The following is a 25783-nucleotide window of genomic DNA, read 5'->3' as shown; positions in this document are numbered from 1 at the left end:
AATCTTCTTTTAACTTTTGGCTATTTAAAGCATCTCATCAAATAGATATATGGGAAAATTAAAATGAATAACCGTGTTTTCCTTATGGAATGATAATGCTCATTTAACAACCTTGTTATTAATCCAATTCACCTTCCGATGTAAACCCGAAACATTTTAAAAACATAAAATTTGTTGACAAAAAGAGAATGTTATCATGATATGATACACCCAAAATAATCTAAGGATATAATAATTCGTAAAATCGTCGAGAAAAATATTAATAGTCAAAATATAGGAATGGTATTTAACTTACTGCTCTATTTTTATCAGTGATAAACCTGCCATTGCTATCAACTGCCATATATTTCACCTTCAATATACCAGGAGACATGCTCGCACTTATCAGTCTTATTTTTAACTACTTGTAATGCCTTTGGTGCTCTAGAAATTCGTTGTTAACTTGCCTAATAGGTTTCCCATTAGTTTGCTCTTCTTATTGCCGAACTAAAGTTACTATATAAACAGATCTCTGGATGTAGAATTAACTGAGGCATTTTTACGAGCAGTTACTAATTGATGGATTGTGAGAACCTGTCATATTTACTATCGGCTTTAACGGTGGTTAACATAAATTATCCTCACTAGATATGGACTACCGGTAATAAAAATTAACTGGGACCGTCTCTATAGGATAAATGGATTCCAATATTTTTGTTTTGATTTTTAATATTTCTGTGATGATCTACAGCAATATAATTGTGATAATGTGATATGATTGTGGTTTTTGAGTTGTTATTGTTATTTTCATATTTATATAATTAATTATTATCTTGAAATTTTCTCGAAAGGAGTGTATTTTGATATGTATTAGATCCCTACGAAGTCCTATCCAGCTTGGATTCTGCCATGACTGTGGTAATTTTTTATTTTTTCGTATCTTATAGATTATTATAAACTATGGTAAATTTAAAATAATCATTTTCTGAGCACAAAGAGGTATTGTTCGTCATATATCTGAAAATAAAAAATAGCTAAATTTGAATTTGATAAAGAAGTTATTTATATCTTGTCGTGATTCATAATGGTATTCGTTTGTTATATTTTATTATATGACACATATATATTGTTACTATTGTGCGTCAGTTCTGAATTACTTCTTTTTACTATAAAATTTACTAAATACATGTTTTATGTGTGATAGTATCCACAATAGGTGTGTTCGCCACCGACAAAAATATCGATAATTGAAAAAATATCGATATATCGATATACCGTGGAAAAAAATTTCGATATTTTTCCTCGTATTGCTGCGACAGCCGCGGGGTGGAATCCTGCTGGGGCATGATCGTAAATTTATTTTGTGATTGTTCAAAACTTGTTAATTTTCTAGCAAAAGTAACCAGGCTGGGTAAGGCCGGATGTCTTTTAGGATTATTTATAAAGTTTCTCTCTCGCCAGTCGGTAGGCTTAATGCTGAGGACCGTGGTTCGGAGCCCATGTTAAATTTTAGGCCCAGTCCAGATAAACCCATAGTTGGTAAAACGCGACTTTAAAATATATAAATGATATAAAAATTATATTTAAATTATATAAAAAAGAAAACATTTATTTTCCACCCAAGTTTATATTCCTTATATCTTGATGACGCTATAGTTTATATAATTGTTATAAGTAATACGTAAGACACAACACGTTGTTTTTTAAATAGGATCGAGTGTTGTAAAGGTAGTTGACCAGATGTTCAGTTGAATTGATCGTGTTACACCGTTCTTAAGCATTGCGTAATCTCAAGATCGGTTATGAAGGTTGTCCAGTCATCCTAGCTGAATAAAAATCGATAGCCGAAGATACGTATGACCTTAACCAACTGGCTGACCTTCCGTATACTTTTGTTAGTTTAATTTATTCGTTTTTAACGTTCTGTTCTTTCTGTTCTTACACTAGGTTGTATAATAAGTTCCACAGTCCCATATATTCAACAATAGAAGTAATAATTCGACGTCATTTTGATAATAAAACAAAGACATGTACTAGTATGACTTTAAAAAAGATTAAAATGATTCTGTGAATCGCCGGAACAGTATGTACGAGACTTGAGCATGATAGTGAATCGAGATATGTCAATAATATGTCTTCGATTTTGGGTTCAGGCTTTAATTGCAATTGTTTGTTTATAAAGTGTCACTGTTAGATTTTAGGGTTTCAGATGCAATTCGCAAGGTAATAACTTAGGGTTGTTAGTTTTTGGAGGAATTCGATGGAGAAATTCCTGATAAAGGATTCACCGTACAGAAAATAATATATTTTCATTAAGACAGGCGGATTATATGATTAAAAAAAAAAATTGTAATATAATGAGAAGAAAATTAAATAATATTAATATAACCATTTAAATTATTATTTTTCTTAAATTTAAATTCCGACCACTTCATATCTCTTTCTAAAAATAACTATTAAGTATGCGGAAGCTGAAAAAGTGGTTTTATCTGCAGTACACCTCATTGAAACTGGGGGTACTCTCGGGTAATAAACAGATGTTTTTGAAAGATGTCGGGCCTTTATACTCGTTCCATTTTTAGATAAATTTATAGATTTTTAGACCTGTTGATAACTTTATTATTGGAAATTTTACTGATATTGTTGAAAGTGAATCACCTAATTCGGGTTCTTTTATTGGAATGAAGCGCAGGTATGGCATGAGGTTTATACCTTTTACCGCCGTTTAGAGCAAGTTGTACAGTGTGAAAGTATTGGTATTTTGGTTTCTTCGTGTATTTTTAAATTTTGGTAAACATTCAGGAATATTTTTGTTTCGTTGATACTAATTGATTTGAACTAAATCCCTTATACCCAATCTAATTAAGCAATAAGTAATTTTCTTGGGATATAGGACGCTGTTCTTTTAAGAAATATATTTCTGTTATATCAACAAATCAACATAGAATATGAAAATATAACCAGTATATCTGGTTGTTATAAGTTTGTTGTTATTTTTCAGATGTTCCAATATGTTTCAGTAAGTTGCAATCAATTACAATTTTCACTTTCCAGTCGTAAACAAATCGATGCTGGCGTACCTCAAGGTTCCCCGCTGGCCCCAGCCTTATTTAATCTCTTTATTTCAGATATGCCGAGAAAAGAGCATATTGACGTCGCCTTTTACGCTGACGACACTGCTTTCTTCACGGCCGCCAGGTTCGTAGTTACAATTTATGAACGTTTACAGAAGCAGCTCGATCATGCGGTCAAGTGGTTCAAATTCTGGAGGTTGCAAATCAACCCCCTGAAAACCCAGGCCATCATTTTCCATAAGAAGCGTTACGCACTGCGCGTCTCGCAACTTAAGATCGACACCGCAATAATTCCATGGCTGGATAACGTCACGTACCTAGGTCTTCACTTCGACCGGCGGTTCGGTTGGCATTCCCAAATCCAGAAAGCAATCCAAAAAGGTTCGGGAATAGCGAACCTGCTATCTTCTCTGATCTGCCCTTCTAGCAGACTTCCCATCTCCATCAAATGCTTATTTTGCAAGATGTTAATTCGGTCCGTACTCCTCTACGGATCTAATATCTACTTCAAGTTTGTTACACCCAACCAGGTCAAACGGCTTCAAGTTTTCCAAAATAAGCTCCTCAGGAGAATATTAAACGCTCCATGGTTTGTCAGAAATAATCAAATTCATAGGGAAACTGACACTCCAGAAATCAAGCACTTCATATCTCAATCATTCCACAAACAACTCAGCTCAAGTTCTTCTGAAAACGCGCTTGTTCGCGAGCTGGTCGACATGCTGGGAGCTTAGCACCGCGTCACCGCTAAGCTCTCCCCCTTTTCCAGGCTGAAACGACCTCATCCGTCGCTACAGTCATAACTTTTGCCACCATACAACAGTACCCAGTTGTGTGTTAACTCAGGTTCGCGAATCAATAGAATCTCCGGGCCCTCGTGCCCAATAACGGCTGCCCGATCAGCGGGTGCCATATCCCCAAATTTAATGCAGTAGCAGTAGTGATCCACAGGGGTCAACTGTGAGGCGGTTTCGGTTTAGTGTATTGGTAAGCCCAGAGGCAGTCCCACATAACCCGGTCCAACTTGTCACTCCAGGGCAAGTCTCCGCGACCAGGTATGCGTCATGCATTCCACCGCCTGGTTTTTAGGCCAGAACAAAAAAAAATTACAATTTTCAATGATATTTATGAACAATTTTCTATACTCACTCGTATAGTGTGGTAGTTAAATTCTTTTTCAAGCAGGTAAACATTGGTATTTAATAATACTATGTCCTTGCATGTATCTTGATCAATGATCAGTCAATAGTCATGATGAGTAATTCAGTACATACAGATAGGTGCACCGGAAAGTTATTACCGGTTTTTCTAACAGATATCGCTGGGCTTACATATGCAATGTTATGACTTAACACATACGTCATTTTATTCTACAGACATTTTTCCAGGCGTATAAACCGTCATAGATTTAAACCTTTTTGAAAATGTCAAGTTTCGTGCATGAACACGTATATTTATGACATGTACTACTTTTCCTTTTTCAATTAAAAGAACAGAGCCACTGAAAGTCATTGTTTGCTGGTAGAAACTTACGGTGTATAAGCTATAACATTAAAAACATGTGAGGTGTGGTTTCGAAAATTCAAAAGTGGTGATCTCGATGTGCAAGACAAAGAACGTTTTGGCAGACCGAAAAGAAAATGTTTGCAGACGCAAAACTGTAAGATTTATCGGATGAAGACCCCATCCTAAACTTAAAAACAATTAGTAGAAGCGATACATGTAGTAAAAGCAAATATTGGCGACCGATTACGGGCAATGGAGAAAATTCAAAATGGGAAGGTGGGTGCCACATTAATTGAATGACAGGCAAAACGTGTCCAAGGCCATCGTTTTGGTCGCATGACAATGGCTTGAATTTGGTGGGACCAGAGTGGCGTGGTGTATTACGAACTGCTGAAACCTGGTTAAATAGTTAATAGTGATCACCACCGGCCATGAATGATTAATTTGATCCAGGAATTGACCGAAAACGTCCAGAACTGACCCGAAGATATTGTAAAGTTATTTTACAGAACGATAACGCGCCGTCTCGTAAAGCAAAGTCTGTTAGGAAACATTGAAAACACTTGGATGGGACATATTATCGCGCCGGTCGTACTCTCCAAACTTACCCCGTTCGACTATCAACTTTTCGCATCAATTTCGGACACGCGCTTGCAGAAAAAAGAAACAATTTCAAAGAAGTTAGAAAATGGCTCGATGAATGCTTTTGCTGAAAGGACAAACATTTTTTTTGGGATGACATCCATAAATTGTCTGAGAGATGGGCAAGATGTATAGAATCAAATATTATTTTGAATAAATACATTTTTCGTTTTTCTTGCAAATTATGTAGTTTATTTTCGAAAAAAATGGTAATGACTTTATATTCCAATTGTCAGTTTTCGTTTCAGGGATTAAAAGGATATTGATGTCAACGACAAATAACGGTTTGGATGACCAAAAAAGTAAAGGCAATGCATTGAACGACTTTCAAGACTTCTTGCATGAAAACACAGATCAAATTCTCAAAGAACTTAGGAGAAACCACCCACATCGACCCCAAAAACTCGAATGAAACATTTAGACTAGTGAAAAAATTAAACGACATATTATTGCGAAAAGATAATATATTAGCGAGAACATACGCAAAATCATCGCTCAAGCGTCGCTCATGTAACTAGCATGCAGCAGCTAGTGTTCTCACTAAACATAGCACCAAAAATGGCAAAAAAATTGTAGCAAATGATAGAAAATATATTAATTATATTATACCAATTTTTAAGCTGAAAAGATGATCAGAACAGATTTAAGACCTTAATATATAAGTTGTAATCTACACTGGCATGAATTTATAAATGATTTTTTGTGCGTACTGGTAAAAAATTAAAATTATTATTTAGTATTGTATACATTTCTTGGTCAAATTTCTGCAGATTAGGAAAAACTGTCACTAAATAGTATTCTTCTGTTCACGCTTAAGGCCAATAACATATAAGATAATTAAGAACTCATATACATTCGAATATAAGGTGTCTGAAAAGAAATTTTATATTTGTCTACTGCGTGAACACAAAGAATTTAATTGTTAGTAGCTCTGAAAGTTTTACAAAAACGGTAATTCATGGTTGATCGGTCGAGGTTTTGTTATAAATGATCCACTGAATAATGTTTTAATTCCAAACTGGTTCGAACTGTTGGAAAAACCGTAATCGATTATTCGTACTGTTCAAGTTAAAAGTGTGTAGGTGCTTCAAATGTGTATAGATCAGCGTTACACCGCATTTTGCATAAATATTGAAAGCTACACTACCAACAAATTTAAATGATGTAGCGATTAAAGTGGCTGGCTATCTGTCAGAGATTTGTCTTCGTAAAATGAGTATAAAAGGGCAATTGGAGGTCTTTCAAAGTACAGCAACATTTTGTATTCGAGGGAATCTCATTTTCATCTTAATGGATACGTAAATAAGCAAAACTGATTTTTGAATGTTGTTGCTAACTTGTAAGAAAGTCCCTAATCTGCGGGGAATTCTATGTTCAAGAGATTTTTTGGGGATTGGCATTATATGGGGAAATGTAGAGATTTTGACATCTCATCGTATATATAATATCGATATATCACCGCTAATGAATTTCAATACATTGTTTTAATCAGAATATTTTTCTGTACAAAATAAAATCAGAAGTAGAAAATCTTTTGAAAATGTCTGCTAACTATAAAAATTAAATACTTCAAGTCCTGTGTTAATATTTTACACATTTTCAAGAGTTAAACGAAATATACATTGGATTAAAAACTGAAGAAAGCATGGAAAAATTTAATAAATATAAGAATACACCTCATGCTTTTATTGATTTCCATAAATCTGCTGATAATTCTATACTACATTAACGTCAGACAATAAGAAGTGTTTTGATATCAGTGATTCTTTATTTTCTTTTATATTGCCTGTAATTACAGGAGAAGCTCAGATAACATTCAGTACAGATACAACAGCTAATAAATCACTGGTGCCAGTGCAGAAACGATTTTCAGTGCTTCATAAATTTGTGACAGCACAAACATTAGATAACTAGTGGCGAGCTCATGCTATACAGGCTTTTGATCAATGTGGGCTTAAACTTCATGAAGATGAAACTGATGCTGCATGCTGCTGGGGCAAAGCATTTTTTAAGCAATATAAACATAATAATGTAATTCTGTATCATATACACAAAATTAATTTACGAACAAAACAAATCTAATTTAATAACATTGTTTGGGTTCGGCACGGACTTCAGAGTGGTCAGCTTGTAGTAGTTAAAATAATATCGTAAATAGATAAATAGGTTTAGGTAGGTATTAAGCTAAATTGTGTGTACATAGTAGAATATAAAATACATGTAATGGATAGGTTAAATAAAGTTATTGTTTATTTTTATTTAGTTATTACAACGATTATTATGCATATATTTTATTTTAAAATGTATTAAGCTAAATTGTGTATGTATAGCAGAATATAAAATACGTGTATTTAACCTATTTATTAAGTAATATTTCTGTTTATTTTTACTTAGTTATTACAACGATTGTTATGTAGGCATTTTATTTAAAAAAAAAGTTTTCTTTGCGTTAAAAATTAAAAATTAATTAATAGAAACAATCGTTTTAACTCCGAAATTGATCGGAGTCGCTTCATTCTATAATATATGTCGTATGCAGAATCTGTAACTAATTCCTCATATTTTTATGAGAACAATACCTTGACATCATCTTATATGACAATGGCCTTGAAATAGGTTTCTTAACGTTTGTATTTCCTATGTGTATACGGATGTAGTAGTTGTTTCTTATGAAATAACCATAAATAAATCATCGTTCACTGTTTCGTCATTTATCTCGTGGAAATCGATGGGATTCTGATATATTAACAATGAAAATGTACCTTGCAAGCAATTATCGTGAATTATCTATATGCGTCAGTATTGACATTGCATTTTTGTCGAACAATAATTATGTTTTTAAAATTGGTAAGATGAAAACTCTTTTGTTTCTGGATATCAGTTTTTATTTTTATCAATGTTTCAGTTGTTTATCAATGTATTCTGGACTGACATTTAGTGGTGTTGTGAAAAATTTTTGGCCTATATTTCCAGACAACAATTCGCTAATAGGTCTTTATCTCTTTATAAGTATCGTAAATTTCAATAAGAATAATTATTATTTCGCTTTTTTGAGTGTAACTGAGTAACTTTTATATAATAGGTGTCTGCATACATATTTTTAATGTTTTATAGTCTTTTTTTTTACCAACTATGATTTTATCTGGATTGGACATACTTTTTAGCGTGGGCTCCGAACCACGGTCCTCGACATTAAGCCTACTGACTGGCAAGTGACCAACTTAGAAATCATCAAAATATGTATAAATACTATTGACTATTGGCTAGTTGGAGTGTTTTGCATCTATCCATTGTTTCAACTATTTTTTAGTCGATAGTTACTAACGCTACAACTAACATTTGATATTTTTAATTTATTTTAAAATATTATTTTACAATAAATAAATAAATACTAACTATTTTTGAATTAATATTAAACAAATTTGGTAAAATTAATAATATTTTGTTAATGTATTATATATACTTATGGTTTGTTGCAAAATGTATACACATATTATTTCCTCAACTTTATAAATACTGCTTTCCGTGTATATATTTGGCAGTGTGGGGTCTTTTAATATTGTTATGTAACATAATCAGTTTGTTTGGTTTATTATTCCATTATGCTCATATTTCCCAGCTCATTTTAAATGTTGCAGTTTGTAAATGAGCCCAGTTGCAGTTGTAGTTTTTTATGCTTTCGTATTATTTCGAAAGCTATTCTATGAGCTAATAATTGGAAAAATATTACAGGAAGTGTCAGAGACGGGGGTAAAATTATTAACATTCATATTGAATGCTATATTAGGAACTAATAATTTTTCTAGTTTTTGGAAAGTAGCTCAAATAATAATGATGCTCAAACCAGAGAAAATACCAGAATATGTCACCTCCTACCGATCTATAACTTTATTACTGGTAATCTTAAAAACTTTTGAGAAACTTTATGTAAAGAGGCTCAATTGTATGATAAAAAAAGTTTTTCCAAAACCAAAACAGAAACGCCAGAAGATATTGTTCAGCTGCATTCCTAAATATATCTCAGGATTTAATAAAGTATGGCGGGTTATGAGCTACTAGAATCTTACCACACTGATCGTCATTTTACTGTAAAACAAGGTGATAAACATACCAAATTACATGCAATATTTGCAGGAGTTTCGCAAAGTAGTGTAGGGAATCCAGTACATATATCCTGTACGCAGCCGATTTAGTTACAACAAAAAAATACCCACTGTGGCAACATACGCAAAACAACACGACAGATTTAGTCTCTCATGAAGATCCAGCCATATCATTAATTAACCTATAAGCACACCTAATTAAATACATACGGCGGAAAGATTGTGTATATAAGGCAACGAAACATATAACATTTAAGCTTCATAGAAGAACATGTCCACCAGTCTATATCCATAATTGTCAACAGCCGCGAACAGATGGTGCTAAATATCTTGATATGCACCTAGACCAACGCCTAACTTGGTAGAGGCACATACTCGCCAAACAAAAACAACTTGGACTTAAACTCTACCAAATGTATGGGTTTATCGGGCGTAAATCCAAGTTATCATTAGATATCACAAGATATTATTGTGTAAATCTATGCTCGAGCCTATTTCGGTATTCAACTATGGGGAACCGCTACAAGTCTAATATATCCATCATACAACAGTTCCAAAATAAAGTGCTGCGTGTCATTGTCGATGTTCCGCACTATGTCCAAAATAACACAACGTGATAATGCTCTAAAATCAATAATGTGTGTAATTTAACGTGTTTGTGTAAAGTACTTCGAAAGAGTGTCAGTGCATCCCAATGTAGTCGCCAATCAGCTAAATATGCGAACATATATAGACTTTAGAATAAGCTTTAGAGTAATATTAATTAATTAAAACAGTATTTTGTACAGGAGATCACTTAATAAAGTGATTTTCAATATACCTTTTATATATAATATAAACATAACAAATACTTATTGCCTTCTGGGCAGCTATTGTGGAACTACTAAGAGTAATAAAATAAACTATTATGCATTATTTATTCTCAGTCATTAGTTTGAAGCAACGTTAATATAATATATTTAATCTCTACTAAAAAATATAATATTAAATAATAAATGCGAAAGAGACTTAATATAAATAATTTTAAAATTCAGATAATATTGAATAGCAAAATTCAAATGACCAATGACCAATGAAATGACCATGTAAGACAATTTCTCTTCTTATAGAAATTTAATTAGAAATAAATTATGTATTTCTAAAGCAATTAAAACTGAATCTATAGTAAAATATACCTACAACATAGACAGTTTCTACTTACAAGCTCATTGTTTTCAGTTAGATTTGCCGTTTTCATTGTATCCGTCACGACCATTTATAGAAAATCAAAAGATACCGAACGCACGTGGCACATCGTTAGCATTTCACTTTACCGCCCGAAGAACACTTCATTGTTAGCTCTCGTCAAAGACAATACCTATGGGTTAGAAATCCGTGAACGCACTAGAGTTAAATAGGGGACTTAGAATTAACAATTGTTAACCCACAGGCTACACGCTTATAGAGAGGATGTAGACATTTAGTCGCTGAGCTATGCTATATGTTAGGTCCTTTCGACTAACTATGCCTGATTGACTAAATTAGTATCTAAAATTATTAAAAACTATTATTTAAATGTTTTCGAGATTGTTTACTAGCTTCAAAATGAATCCACATCACAGTTGCTTACTAATAAGCCAGATGAAACTATATTACAAGGTTAATTTTGCTACAGGTACCTAATTATACATACTTATATCAACTTTTGTTATGCTAAAGTTGTTTATAAAATTGATAGTATCATATAACACATTGTCTGAAAACTCCCGGGTCAAACAAAGTTAGCGCGTCTTTTTTTGTGTAAAATTGTCTTTATTCATCAACGTAATCTCCATCAAGAGCCACACAATCATTCCAGAACTCCTCTAACAGTTCAATGCCACTTTTGTAGAAGGGTTTATTTTTTGCGTCAGTTTCAGCGATAGCCTCTTCATTTAAACGAAATTCCTTATCGACAAATATTTTTGCCACAACCCGCTGTGAGCCAAATCTGGCGAATACGGTGGATGTGAGAAAAATTCTAAGTTAAACAGAATGTTTTCTTTGCCGTATGCGGACGTTTCATTGAAGTTTCTGCCTTCAAGCGCTGCAATAACCCTATATAATATTCCCTTCTCAAGATAGTCGACGAATCTTACACCACACACATGAATATTTTGCGCCCAGGCCATAACCCTCTAGTCGATTGTTGTGCTTTCGGGTGCTTCGAACGAGGTTCTCCAGTTTCTGTCAACTTAGATGACCATCGTTTTGATTCTGGAGTGAAGCGATAGATAAATGCTTCATCTATTGTCACATATGGACGTACAAATTCTGGTTTGTTAAGTTTAAGCTTGGCCAAATACTCCTCAGAATCATTAACACTTTTATGTTTTTGGTCAACAATGAGCAAACGCGGCACCCACTTTGAACAAAGCTTTTTTACGATGATAGCTAATTCACGCAACTTCACTTTTCGATATTTTAAAACGATTTTCAGATTTGTCTTGATGTTTTCTGCTGTTACCACCTCATTTAGACGTCCATTATACATAATCGGTGTCCCTACGACTACTTTTGAATTAAGGAAGCCAACGTTTTATTGTTATTTCTGATGAAACGGGGTCCTCATAACACTTTTCAAACCATTGCTTCGCTTGACCGGTATTTTTTCCCATCAAGAAGCAGTGTAAAATTAAAATCCGAAATTGTTCTTGATCCATTGTTTTCAAACTAACAAAAGAAGTATGACTCTTAGCACAATAACTCACAAACTCTGAAAATAAGTAGAATATTAAGAAATATTAACAGCTTTCTTTTGAATATTGGTACTAACTGAAAAAGTGACGAATGCAATAGAACTAGCGCCATGTATATGTTAGGCGCGGTACTTTTCAGTTTGTTATGCTGAATAGCGTAAGATAATTTATGTATGTACGCCAAAGAGGTGTACCTCTTAGGTGTTCGAAAAGAAAACATTTTCATTCTTACACGGTTATTTTTACGAAATTTCTAACTATTAATTAAGTTTATTGGTACGAATGTTACAAAGGGTAATCAAATTCACTACATCTGTACATTTATGATACTGGATGCAGTGTATCCGCTAATTTTAACTTGATAAAATTATTTCACAATAATCAATGGCGTCCATTATAATTTTCGATATCTTCCAATCCAATCCAAATTCACTAGCATGCAATTCATACCCTAGAGAAAGATTACAAAAATCTTGAAATAATGCCTGAGACGAACAGAAGTAAAAGTACTAATAAAGAAGAAGATGATTTTCTTGGTTTTGTGTACAGTACAGAGACAGTGACCAACCACATGTACTAAAAATATTTTTAAGAAAAAAATTGAACCGACCTATATAACCGAACCGGTGCCGAACCCAAACAGTAATATTAATTTGGATTAGATTTGTTGGTAATTTAAATTTTTGTGTATGTCACAAAATTTTATTATTATTTTGGTATTGTTTGGGCTCGGTATCAGCTACAAACCAATCAGTTGGTAGAAGTTAAAATAATATTTTAAATAAATAAATAGGTTTAGGTAGGTATTAAGCTAAACTGTGTGTATTAGTAGTATATAAAATACATGTAGTAGATAAGTTAAATAAGGCTTTTATTTCTTTATTTTTATTTAGTTATTACAACGATTATTGTACATATTTTATTTTAATACGTTTTTTTGTCTTAAAAATCTAAGTTTGATTATTTATTAATTTTTAGTGAGTTCCTTATTTATTTCTTGAAGTCGGTTCAATATTTTTGTTAAAAATAATTTATTTTTTAAATTTTAATGTTAGCTATCTACTCAATATATTACGCAGTTATTTTATTTAATATTACAATGGGTAGACCGAGAAAATGTGCATGAGAAAAAAAGGAATAAAAAAACAATGATTGAAAATAAGGCTTATGTGATTTGACAAAAGTTCTATCTAAATAACAACACAAAGTTATTCTCCCCGACGGGAATCGAACCCGCGACCTCCTTTAAGGAGCTAAACGATTTAACCATTACAGCATAGAAGCAGTTGTCTACAATATATCTATGAGATCTTTTATGAGATAGTTAGTGCTTAAAAAGCAAACTAAATGGCTTTTACGCTGAACAACATCGGAGTTTCTGTAAAATATTATTATCTAGATAAAAAATATGTGAAAACTTTGTACGCCCGTTTGAAATTAGAGCGTTATCCTGGATTTCCCCACTTCCCAATTACATATTCCAATTTGGTTCCAATGGGATCCCATCGGAAGTACACTTTTTAGAATAAAAAAAGAATATTGAAAATCGCCCCACAATTGACGGAGAAATTGGCGAACATACATTTAAAAATATATACAGCCGAACATAGAACCTTTTCCTTTTTCGAAGTGAGTTAAAAAATAGAGTCATAATTAGGCAGCTTCCTAAACGATAAATATAATAGTTTGCCATAATTTGAACATTGCTTGAACGCTATTCAAATATAAAAATAAAAAATGTATTCATACATTTTAACTATATAACACGACAATTGAGTCTCCGGCCTACTATAATAAAACACTTTTTTTTGGCAAAATTAATCTTTTTCGATTCAACATAATTCGCTTCGATACACTGATTATAGAGACCCTCCAACTTTTAGATACTTTTAGATAGATAAGGAAGCAATTAGAAATCCATTTCATGGATTTTTGCCATCGTTTTCACCGACTTGTGATACGGTGCATTGTCTTGGTGAAGCAGCACTTTCTTTTTCTAGAAATGCGGCCGTTTTTCGGCGATTTTGTCCTTCAAACGGTCCAATAACTCTACATAATAGTCGTTGTTGATGGTCCTTCCAAAATACCTAAATACAGATGCCATAAACTTGCCAGCCGACTGTTACCTTTTTCCACGCTTTGGAGCGGGTTCATCGTCTGCAGTCCACTCGTATGACTGTCGATTGGACTTCGGAGTGAAATGATGGGGCCATGTTTCATCCATTGTCACATATCGATGCAAAAACTCGGGTTTATTACGCTTGGTCATTTTGAAACACTGCTCCCAATCATCAACTCGTCGTTGTTGTTGGTCAAAAGTGAGCTTGCGCGGCACCCACTTTGCACAGAGCTTTATAGTGTACAAATATTCGTAAATAATATGATGTACACGATCAGTTGATATATTTAGAGTGTTTGCTATTTCATTCAATTTCAATTTATGGTCATTTAAAATCATTTGGTCGATTTTTTTAATGTTTTCGTCGATAACAACCTCTTTTGGGCGTCCACTGCGTTCACCGTCATCGGTGCTCATTTCACCACTTCTAAACTTAGCATACCAATCCTTGATGATTGATTTTCCTGGGACAGTGTCCGGAAACTCGCCATCAAGCCAAGGTTTTGCTTCAACTGTATTTTTCCCTTTAAAAAGCAATATTTTACCAACACGCGAAATTCCTTTTTATCCATTTTTTTCAAAATAACAAAAGTTGCTTCACTCAAAATGCTATAATTCACAAACTAATTATCTGACAGCTGTCAAATTTATACACGCATCTTTTGAGGATTAGGGCTGACTAAGAACATATGGATTTAATTCTAGTAGCCCCATCTATGTGGCAGGCCGGAGACTTTGCAATTGACCCTTTAGGTTTGTGCTATCAGGCCCTGTAGAAAGATTGTTTTCTTTGTTAGTTTAGTCTATTCCCCAAAATTACGCTCTTTATCTGATAGTTCATTTAAGAATTTAACTGTTCAGTTCCAACCTTCGTAGGGTGAAGACGTATTTTCAATACGGTCCAAGCTATAAAAAGATACCTTTCTTTAAAAAAACCCAGTATTTTATTACGGTTATTTAATTGAGTGTTAAAAACGCATAACAGATGCGGCTATCCGTCTCTCAGTGGACCTAAAGTGTAGTGAATACGTGTTTACGTGACCAGACAAAAGGACTGCATCTCATTTTTATTAGTGTTTAAAATAATTTCATCTTATTTTACAACAGTCCTTTTGAAATTCATTTATTGTATTTATAGTAAAAAACTAGTGCTAAAATAACGTAAGTGAAAAATGAAGTGCGTGAAATAAACAATGTATTTATTTTATTTTTTTTATCCTCTGGAAGTAAATTAAATAAAATATTAAAAATTAAAAAATGGCAAACAATAGCGATTCAACCAAATCACCTGCACACTTTGATATAAGATTAGAACAAACAGCAATAACGCAAACTCCACCATCAGAATGGACTACAGTCGTTAACAAAAAACGATTGAGAAGTCCAGAAGAAGAAATCGCGAGGAAACAAACAAGAATAAGTGACTATTGGTTGCAGAAACCGATAGAGACAAAAAACAGTTTTAGTAACCTGTCGGAAGAAATTGAAGAGAACATACAACCAAGCCCTGAAAAAGTTGTTCCCAAACCACCACCAATAACAGTCTATAAGGTAGGAATAATAAAAAACATCCATGATTTATTAAAAACCATTACTACGAACTACACAATTAAAACAGTGAGCTATGAAACAATTAAAATCCAATTGTTCGAAGCGGATCACTTTAAAGTTCTTATAAAAGAATTAGATGAAAGAAACACCCAATACCATACATTCAGGCCAAAATCCGAGAGAACATTTAAATTCGTATTAAAAGGATTACATCACGGGACGGACTTTAACACCATCAAGGTAGCACTAGCTGAAAAAGGCCACGAGGTCGTAAATATTCACAATATACGACATCACACGACAAAAAAACCTCTGCCTATGTTTTATATAGACATAAAACCTAATGGAAACAATAAGGCGGTGTATGAAATCACCAAATTGGAAAATAATATTATTAAATGCGAACCACCACATATAAAAAGAATTATACCACAATGCACAAGGTGTCAAGCGCACGGGCACACAAAGACTTACTGTCGCAAATCATATAGATGCGTAAAATGTGCAGGAGAACATAAGACAGGAGATTGTACTCGTAAAGTTCGCGATGAAAAAGTGAAATGTGTCAACTGTAACGGAAATCATCCAGCGAACTACAAGGGTTGCGCAGTTCACAAGCAACTACAGCAGAAACTCTATCCTGCCTTAAGGGAAAAAAGGCATCAACAAAAACAATCCACTACTACCAATCCACCACTACCCAGCAGAACAAGTCAACCAGACATAACTTATGCCCAAATAGTTGAAAATGGTTCAGCACAAAAACGAGAGACAATATCTCAACCTACTGAAACTAGCAACATATCAAGATTAGAAAATATGATGGCCAAACTAATGGATCAAATGAGTACGATGCTTGGTCTACTCACAACCGTCGTAAGCAAACTTGCCTAATGCCTGAAACCAATAGCTACAAAATCGCCGTCTGGAATGCCAATGGGCTCCAACAACATGCCAGGGAACTAAAAATGTTCGTAATTGAACAAAATATTGACGTTATGATGGTTTCCGAAACACACTTTACGGACAAAAATTATTTGAAAGTTCCTAAATATAAGCTTTATCATACAAATCACCCTGATGATAAAGCACATGGAGGTACAGCCATAATAATTCGAGATGATATAAAGCATTTCGAAAAAGAAAAATTCCGCAAAGACTACCTGCAAGCCACCAGTATAACCATAGAGGAAGCCCATGGACCATTAACAATTTCTGCGATTTATTGCCCACCCAAACATAACAACAAGGCAGAACAATTTCAAGAATTCTTCCGTACGCTAGGTAATAGATTTATAGCAGGAGGAGATTATAATGCAAAACATTTAATGTGGGGTTCAAGAATAATAACCTCAAAAGGTAGAGAACTGCTCAAAGCCATAAGGATAGATAACTTACAACATATCTCTACTGGTGAACCAACATATTGGCCTTCAGACAGAAATAAAAAACCAGATACAATAGATTTCTGTATTACAAAAAATATTGATCCAAAAAAGTGTCAGGCAGAATCATGTTTCGACCTGTCTTCTGATCATTCACCAATAATAGTAACAATTTCTTCAAAAATTACCATCAAAGATAAACCCCCTTCTCTGTGCAATAATAGAACTAACTGGCCCTCATTTAGAGAAAACTTAGACCAAAATATCTCTCTAAACTTACCGTTACAAACTGAAATGGATATAGAAATAGCAGCAATAAATCTTACAAAAAATATACAGGAGGCAGCATATTCCGCGACTCCCAACATTGAAACATTTCCAAGAAAAAATACACATATATCATGTACAATACAGAAAAAGATAGCGGAAAAAAGAAAGTTACGACGAAATTGGCAACAGCAAAGGACTGAAGAGAATAAAAGAAAATTTAATAGGGCCATAAAAGAGCTGAGAGATCTAATCCAAATCGAACAGAACCAAGGCATTCAAGAATACCTAGAAAACTTGACATCAACTGAGGCTACAGACTATTCGTTGTGGAAAGCAACAAAAAAGCTTAGGAGATCCCAGCAGCATAACCCACCTATTAAAACAAGCGAAAATAATTGGGCGAGAAGCAATAAAGAGAAGGCCGACATTTTCTCAAAACACTTAAAAAATGTTTTTAAACCTTTCCAGTCTCAGCTACATAAAGATGACGAAAATAAAATTACTAGCTTTCTAGATTCGCCATTTCAAATGGATTTTCCGCACGAGAAATTAACGGTCAAAAAAGTTAAACATACAATAATGAGAGAGATTAATATTAAAAAAGCTCCTGGTTATGACTTAATTACTGGCAAAATTTTAAAAGAACTATCAGAAAAGGCTATAAAACTATTAACATATATATTTAATGCTATGCTACGAATTAATTACTTCCCTAGTATCTGGAAAGTAGCTAAAATATTAATGATACTTAAACCAGGCAAAATACCAGAAGATGTGACCTCCTACCGACCTATAAGTTTATTACCAATAATCTCGAAAGTTTTCGAGAAGTTATACATAAAAAAACTAAACTATATAATAGAAAAAAGAAAAATTATTCCAGAACATCAGTTTGGCTTTCGCAATAAGCATGGGACTATAGAACAAGTGCATAGACTTGTAAACCAAATAAACGCTGACCTAAATGCCAAAAGATATTGTTCGGCTGCTTTCCTAGACATATCTCAGGCTTTTGACAAAGTATGGCATACGGGCTTGCAGGTTAAACTAAAGAAACTTCTCCCTCATCCGGACTATCAGCTACTAAAATCGTATCTCACTGACAGACATTTTATTGTAAATCAAGGCGATGAACATACCGAATTAAATCCCATATATTCAGGAGTTCCGCAAGGTAGTGTACTGGGTCCAGTACTGTATCTTCTGTATACGGCTGATCTGCCCACCACAAAAATAACTACTGTGGCAACATATGCAGACGATACAGCAATCTTAGCATCCCATGAAGATCCAGTCACAGCATCAATAAACCTACAAACCCACCTGGAGCAAATACAATTATGGTTGAAGACATGGCGCATTAAAGCCAATGAATCAAAATCCACGCATATAACGTTTACCCTGCGTAGAAGAACATGTCCACCAGTAAATATCAATCATCGCCAACTCCCCCAAGCAGACCATGTTAAATATCTTGGTATGCATTTAGATCGACGCCTAACCTGGAAGAAGCACATACTCTCTAAACGGAAACAACTAGGACTAAAATTATATCAAATGTATTGGCTCATTGGGCGCAAATCCAAGTTATCATTAGATAACAAGGTATTGCTGTATGAGTCTATACTCAAGCCCATTTGGACATATGGAATTCAACTATGGGGTACCGCTAGCAAATCCAATATATCCATCATTCAACGGTTCCAAAATAAGGTGTTGCGTGCCATTGTTGATGCTCCGTACTCTATTTCAAATAAAGTTATACAACGCGATATTCCTCTAGAACCTATAACGAGTGAAATTCATCGTGTTTGTGTGAAGTACTTCGAAAGAGTGTCAGTGCATCCCAATGTACTCGCTAATCAGCTAAATATGCGACGTGATAGTGAAGTGCGTAGACTAAAACGTTTAACACCACCTGATCTGATTACTGGACATATGTAGAGTTTAGAATAAGCATTAGAATAAGACTAATTAATTTAAGATAATATTGTATACAGAAGATTGCTTAATGAAGTGATTTTCTACATGCCATGTATATATAATATAAACAGAAGAAATACTTATTGCCAATAGGGCAGATTGTGGACTCACGAAGAGTAATAATAAAAAAAAAAAAAAAAGAATTTAGCTTCCGTATTTCTGTATTTTGTAATTTAAATAAAATTTATTAAAATACTCTATTTTGTATTTAATATTTTTACACAACTTGAAATATGTTCTATTCCGTATATCAAAGATATGAAAGGCAGTATTTTAATTAATAATTAAAGCTTGTGTTTTGCATAGGTTTATACATTTGAATATATCAAAAAATCCTCCAGTATTTTTTAAATTCTTCAATTGTTTTGTAATAAAGCATTTAAATCACGTTAATAATTTGTTAGCAGTTGGATAGTTTTACTATAATAATTATCATCTTACCAGATATATGTTATTATTAATGTATTGATAGCACATTATATAGGACCAGTAAACATAAAACACGGCTTAAATATATAGCACTAACATCAACACTCGGACACTGCGACAACACATAAACAAACTCAAACAACAACTGAAATTGACGTAAGGTACTAACGTAAGGATACGTCTGAATAATAATCTAACCGCAATACTTGCGATAATAACTCTGGGATTTATTCATTTCGTTACAGGAAAACTATTCAGTTTCTAGATATATTCATCATGCCAATGGCCGGTATGAAATTGTGGATTTTTTCATGAAACGCTTCTGGTATTTACCTGTTTCTCATTATATTATTATGCGAGTTATTTTTGGATAACAATCTCAAAATAAAATCAGAAAAATTTCGTACATAATATTTAAATGAAACATTATTTATATGTTTGGATGTTAATAGTCTTTTAAAAAACAAACTGATAGAAGTCTGGTAGTTATTTCTCGTAAAGGACCTTTTCTTTTTTAGTGAATAGTTGATTTTTGGGTATGAAGCAGTGCCTAAAAGAAAGTATATTTTTAAAATACTTTATTTTAATGGAAATAGGTCCTAATAAAACGCTAAAATTAATAAATACCGTTTCAGCATAAATGAAATCCTTAATTCTGAACACTTACGTTATTTAATATATAAATATATTCTGTAACCGAGAAAAACGTTCAAATTTCAAAAGCACATACAATATTTTCACTTATCTTTTATTTATAATGATCAGATATTTGTGTATGATGTTATTGCTGAGCTGATGTGACGGAAAACTGAGCTACTACCACATTGATCACATTGAAGTCGGTGCCAAGTCCAAACAATACAAAAATAACAATATAACATTGTCACATAACAGTTCAATTAAAAAATCCCCGGCCTACCATAGTAAAACACATTTTTTTTGGAAAAATTAGTTTTTTTATTCAACGTAACTCCCTTTAAGGGTAATACCCTGATTATAGCTACCCTCCAACTTTTCGATACCATTTTTATAGAACGATTTGTCCTTTGCTGCAAAATAAGCCTAACTTTTGGCGATCATCTCTTCATTCCACGAAAATTTCTTCGTAGTGTGCATTCTTATGAGATCTGAAAACAAGAAAAAGTCGCTGGGGGCTGGATCTGGAGAATACGGTGTATGAGGAGGCACTTCGAAACCCAGTTCATGGATTTTGCCATCGTTTTCACTGACTTGTGACATAGTGCATTATGTTGGTGAAGCAGCACTTTTTTACTTCAAATACAGCCGTTTTGCAGTGATTTCGTCCTTCAAACGGTCCAATAACGCTATGTAATAGTCGCTGTTGGTGATAGTTCTTCTTTTTTCAAGGTAGTCAATGAAAATTATTCCATGTGCATCCCAAAATACAGACGCCATAACCTTGCCAGTCGACTGTTGCGTTTTTCTACGCTTTGGAGGGGGTCATCATGTGCAGTCCAATCGGACGACTGTAGATTGGACTTCGAAGTGAAATGATGGAGCCATGTTTCATCCATTGTCACATATCGACGCAAAAACTCGGGTTTAGTACGCTTGATCATCTTCAAACACTGCTCCCAATCATCAACTCGTCGTTGTTTTTGGTCAAAAGTGACTCTCCCGGCATCCACTTCTCTGCAAAGTTTTCTCATACCCAAATTTTCGTGAATGATATGATGTACACGTTCAGTTGATATCTTTAGAGTGTCTGCTATTTCATTCAATTCCAACTTACGGTCATTCAAAATCATTTTGTGGGTTTTTTAAATGTTTTCATCAACCTCTTCGACCTCCTCAACAACCTCATTTGGGTGTCCACTGCGTTCGCCGTCTTCGGTGCTCATTTCACCACGTATAAACTTAGCATACCAATCCTTGATGGTTGATTTTCCTGGGGCAGTGTCCGGAAACTCGGCATCAAGCCAAGTTTTTGCTTCAACTGTATTTTTCCCTTCAAAAAGCAATATTTTATCAACACGCGAAATTCCTTTTTATCCATTTTTTTCACAATAACAAAAGTTGCTTCACTCAAAATGTTATAATTCACAAACTAATGATCCGGCAGCTGTCAAATTTATGCACACATCTTTTGAAGGTTCGGTGCTAACTAAAAAACATTTGGATTTAACTCTAGTAGCACTATTTTTTTAATTAATATCACGTTTTCAATTAACTTGTTATACAAAAAATTAAATTATCAACAAATCAGATCTAAATTTCCTCCCTTTCCCCAAAAGATCCCGATCTGGTTTCAATGGGACTACCTTGGGAACTCTTTCGAATAAAAAAATAATTTGGAAAATCGGCCCACAATTACCGGAGAAATTGGTGATCATACATTTAAAAAATATATACATCCGAACATAGAACCTCCTCCTTTTCCGGAGATCGTTAAAAATACAGTATTTTAATTTATTGTTATGTAAAATAGAAAATACACGTTACAAAATATAGTCAGATATTGGTTGATATAAATATAATGGAAGTAAAAGATGATGTAAAGTAGATGTCAATAGAGTGGAAGTTCAGCAGATTAATAACGAAAAGAAGAATATCTTTTCAAGAACATTAGATTTTTATATGTACAGTAAACAGCTTCTTGTGTGGAAATGAATAAAACCTACTGAAGAAAAAAAATTAATCTCTTATATTTTTACAGCGTATTGAAAGTTTTTGTTTCTGTAAGTAAATTTTAAAATCTGTCGATGCTGTGTGTTTCCTACTTACAAAAGTAATAAATTATGTTTTATGGTTATACCGCTACTGTTTCTGTGGTCTCGGGTATTAGTTCAAAATATTTCAATTCGAGATTTTGAATTCTTTGCCTTTTATCTACTGTGAGAATTTGTGGCAACCAACGCATTTTGTAGTTATGGTGGTAGAATGGCTATATTTACTTCAGGCAACAGTCTCTAGTTTTGAGCTCGATAAAAAGTGCTCAATACATTCGTAAGTCGCACTATAGGATCTTAAAGGGAGTTCCATCTTGAGGAGAGTATTTTAATTGATTTCTAAGGCACTTTTGTATGACGTCGGGTGAGGAGTAGATTACCAGGTCCATCATCACTCAAATAATTGGCGGATTAATTCATACCAGAATAGGAACATTCTTTATAGATAGTACAAATATGTTCAACAAAGAATTCCAGCTATTTTAAAAGAAAATTGTGGATTAACACTTTATTAATGAATAATACGCCAGTAATTCTGACGTTGCCCGAAAATAAAATAAGACAAGAAAGAAACCCAACGTTAACAAGCAAAAGAACAGACTGGGAAGGATTGGCTGACGAATTTAACAAATGAATTCAAGTAAATGGACCCCTCAAGGCAATTGAACAATTAAATTTTGATGCAGAGATATTCGTAGTTGATATTCAACAAGCTGCTTAATCGAAACTAAGAGTACAACTAAAGAAATTAATTATCCAAAAGAAGTGAAGAAATGGTAGCTGAAAAACGTAAATTACGAAAAAATTGGCAACAAAACAGAACACCTGAAAATAAAAATAGTTTAAACTATATAACCCAAAGACTGAAAAGAGAAATACTGGAAATAAAAAACAAAGCCATAAATGACTATCTCAGAAATTTAACAGATGATAATGAAACTGATTACTCACTCTGGAAAGCCACAAAATATCTAAAGCGCTCATGTCTCACAGTCCACCTATAAGAGATCTATGTGGGAATGGGGCACGTGACAATCGCCAAAAAGCAGAAGCATTTGCTGCATATCTAGAAAAAACTTTCAAACCAAACGAAACTAATATTGAACATAATTTGCCGGACTTAGAAGCTGAAAATTCGATGATTCAGTTAGTCACGCCGAAAGAGTTAACCAAAGTTACTAAAACTGACATTAATCCCAGTTAATCACCAGGCTACGATTTAATAACAGGAGAATTACTGCAAAAGCTACCAAGAAAAGGAATTATAAAACTCACCAACTTGATCAATACAGCATTTAGATTAAAACATGTCCCGGACATTTAGGAGATGGCGGAAATTATAATGACCCAAAACCTGGGAAGTCACCAAACGAAATAAAAGCCTATAGACCTAAATTACTGCTGCCAGTAATATCTAAAGTTTTTGAAAAAATCCCATTGAAAAGAATAAAACCGATCATAGAGAGAAAAGACCTAATAGAAACACACCAGTTTGGGTTTATTAACAAGCACTCAACAATTGACCAGGTTCACAGAGTAACATATGTTATTGAAAAAGCCTACGAAAATAAAAAAGTATGCTCAGCTATATTCTTAGATGTAGCACAAGCCTTCGATAATGTTTGGAATGAAGGCCTTGTTCATAGACTACAGAAAATGCTACCAAAACAACACACCGAACTATTACAATCATACATTACAACCAGAATATTTAGAGTCAAACAAGAAGAAGCATACTCTACAATAAAAAAAACTAAAGCAGGTGTACCACAAGGAAGTGTACTGGGACCAATGCTTTATCTACTTTACACTTGTAATATACCACAAATGGAAAATATCACGATGGCTACATTTGCTTATGATACTGCGATTATAGAAATCGGAGACAATAGTGAAGAAGCCTCACGAAAATTACAACAGGCAAGTGACAATATAAATAATTGGACACAAGCTTGGAAAATAAGAATTAATTAAAGTAAATCTGTACATGTGCAGTTTACCGATAAACAGACCGTACAATCACCCATAACATTAAATAGCACTATTATTCCATAATGAATTTCGATGCAAAACTTCGCTGGAGGGAACATATAAAGAAGAAAAGAAAAGAACAGGAAAATGTATATACGAAATATAGGAAAATGTATTGGAAGAAAATCACAATTATCAATAAACAATAAATTGCTATTATATAAGCAAATACTTAAACTGCAAAGAGTAACATAAATCAAATACAAATTTTTCAGAACAAAGTCCTGAGAGGTATTGTGGATGCATTCAAATACTATAGGACTGATTACCTACATCGAGACCTTCAAATACCCACAGTCGGTCAAGAAATCGAGACAGTTGCAAGGGGGCATGAAGAAAGACTTCATTCTCGTACGAATATTGAAATATTGCAATTATTGGATACCATCCGAACAGGACACAGACTTAAAAGAATCAAATCATCTGATATTGTGTAGTGTTGTGTAGTGAAGTGTATATATTAAAAAATTCAGCAGTGACATGTATAAACGTTATTTCACTAGAGACTGAGGTAGAGCCGATGGGTCCTCCTAGTTATATACCTAGATTTAAGTTATCATAAAGACAAATTGTAGCTTAGATGGAAACGACTAGTAACAATATATTAATTAAATAATAAAAAAAATTAATGAATAAATATTGTGTATACGTGATATTCATATTATATTTTATAAATAAAATATTATATAGACTTGAAAAAGAAAATGTTTCGAATTTTTCATTTTCGAAACTTTATTCCTTAAGATATTTTTATATTATTGTTTTTTCTTTTGATATTTTATAGTTTTCTTTTTAACAAATAAGGTTTATCTGGACTGAAGCTACTTGCTTAACATGCTATTGATGAATCCTACCGATTAGCCAGTGACCAACTTAGAGACCACTTTTGAAGAGATTCTGAAGGTCTGATGTCTTACGCAGTCTGGTAACTGGCGTATTTTGAAGTGACTTAATAATTTGTGTATAATTCCCCTTCATATTTTTTAGTTTAAATACATTTATAAGTTGCATATATTTTAAAACAAATCGTTATTCCAATATTCATCAATAAATACTAAAGCTAGATAAAGCATATCCCAAACCATCTAATATATATATTTTAATTAATTTTAATTTTTAATTAATTATATATTTAATTAATGTTACTGTCTTTTACACTCAAGGCTCCAAAATGCACTTCTTAAGGAAGCATTCTAGTCCAGAAATTTGAACAATTTCGATTAAAAAAAAATTCCAAAAAATTGTTTGATATTTTAATACGATAGAAAAATGTATAAAGAAGGCTCACAACAAATTACAGTACT

The 25783-nt window shown here is 33.3% G+C and overlaps 1 protein-coding gene across 5 annotated transcripts in view; it reads right to left on the bottom strand.

Moving 5' to 3' along the window:
- The window catches only part of LOC143200636 (phospholipid phosphatase 1), a 140155-nt gene that overhangs the window by 35530 nt on the left and 78842 nt on the right, over positions 1-25783 (bottom strand). The window contains exon 1 of one of the 5 annotated variants that reach the window (XM_076411158.1): positions 19771-19908. The exons of 2 other annotated variants lie outside the window; for them this stretch is intronic. In XM_076411158.1, coding sequence (XP_076267273.1) covers positions 19771-19806 — 36 coding nt within the window. In that variant the 5' untranslated portion in view covers positions 19807-19908. Of the gene's footprint in view, positions 1-295; positions 420-10505; positions 10665-19770; positions 19909-25783 lie in introns of those variants that run through there. 2 more of the 5 variants (XM_076411157.1, XM_076411153.1) reach the window with 2 other exon arrangements.

This window comes from Rhynchophorus ferrugineus, unplaced genomic scaffold (assembly GCF_030347505.1).
Source record: "Rhynchophorus ferrugineus isolate W39M unplaced genomic scaffold, kcgeb_rfMv2 rfM8, whole genome shotgun sequence".
Lineage (NCBI taxonomy): Eukaryota > Metazoa > Arthropoda > Insecta > Coleoptera > Curculionidae > Rhynchophorus > Rhynchophorus ferrugineus.
The sequence above is the reverse complement of the archived record's forward strand: the minus strand, read 5'-3'. Positions and strand labels throughout refer to the sequence as shown.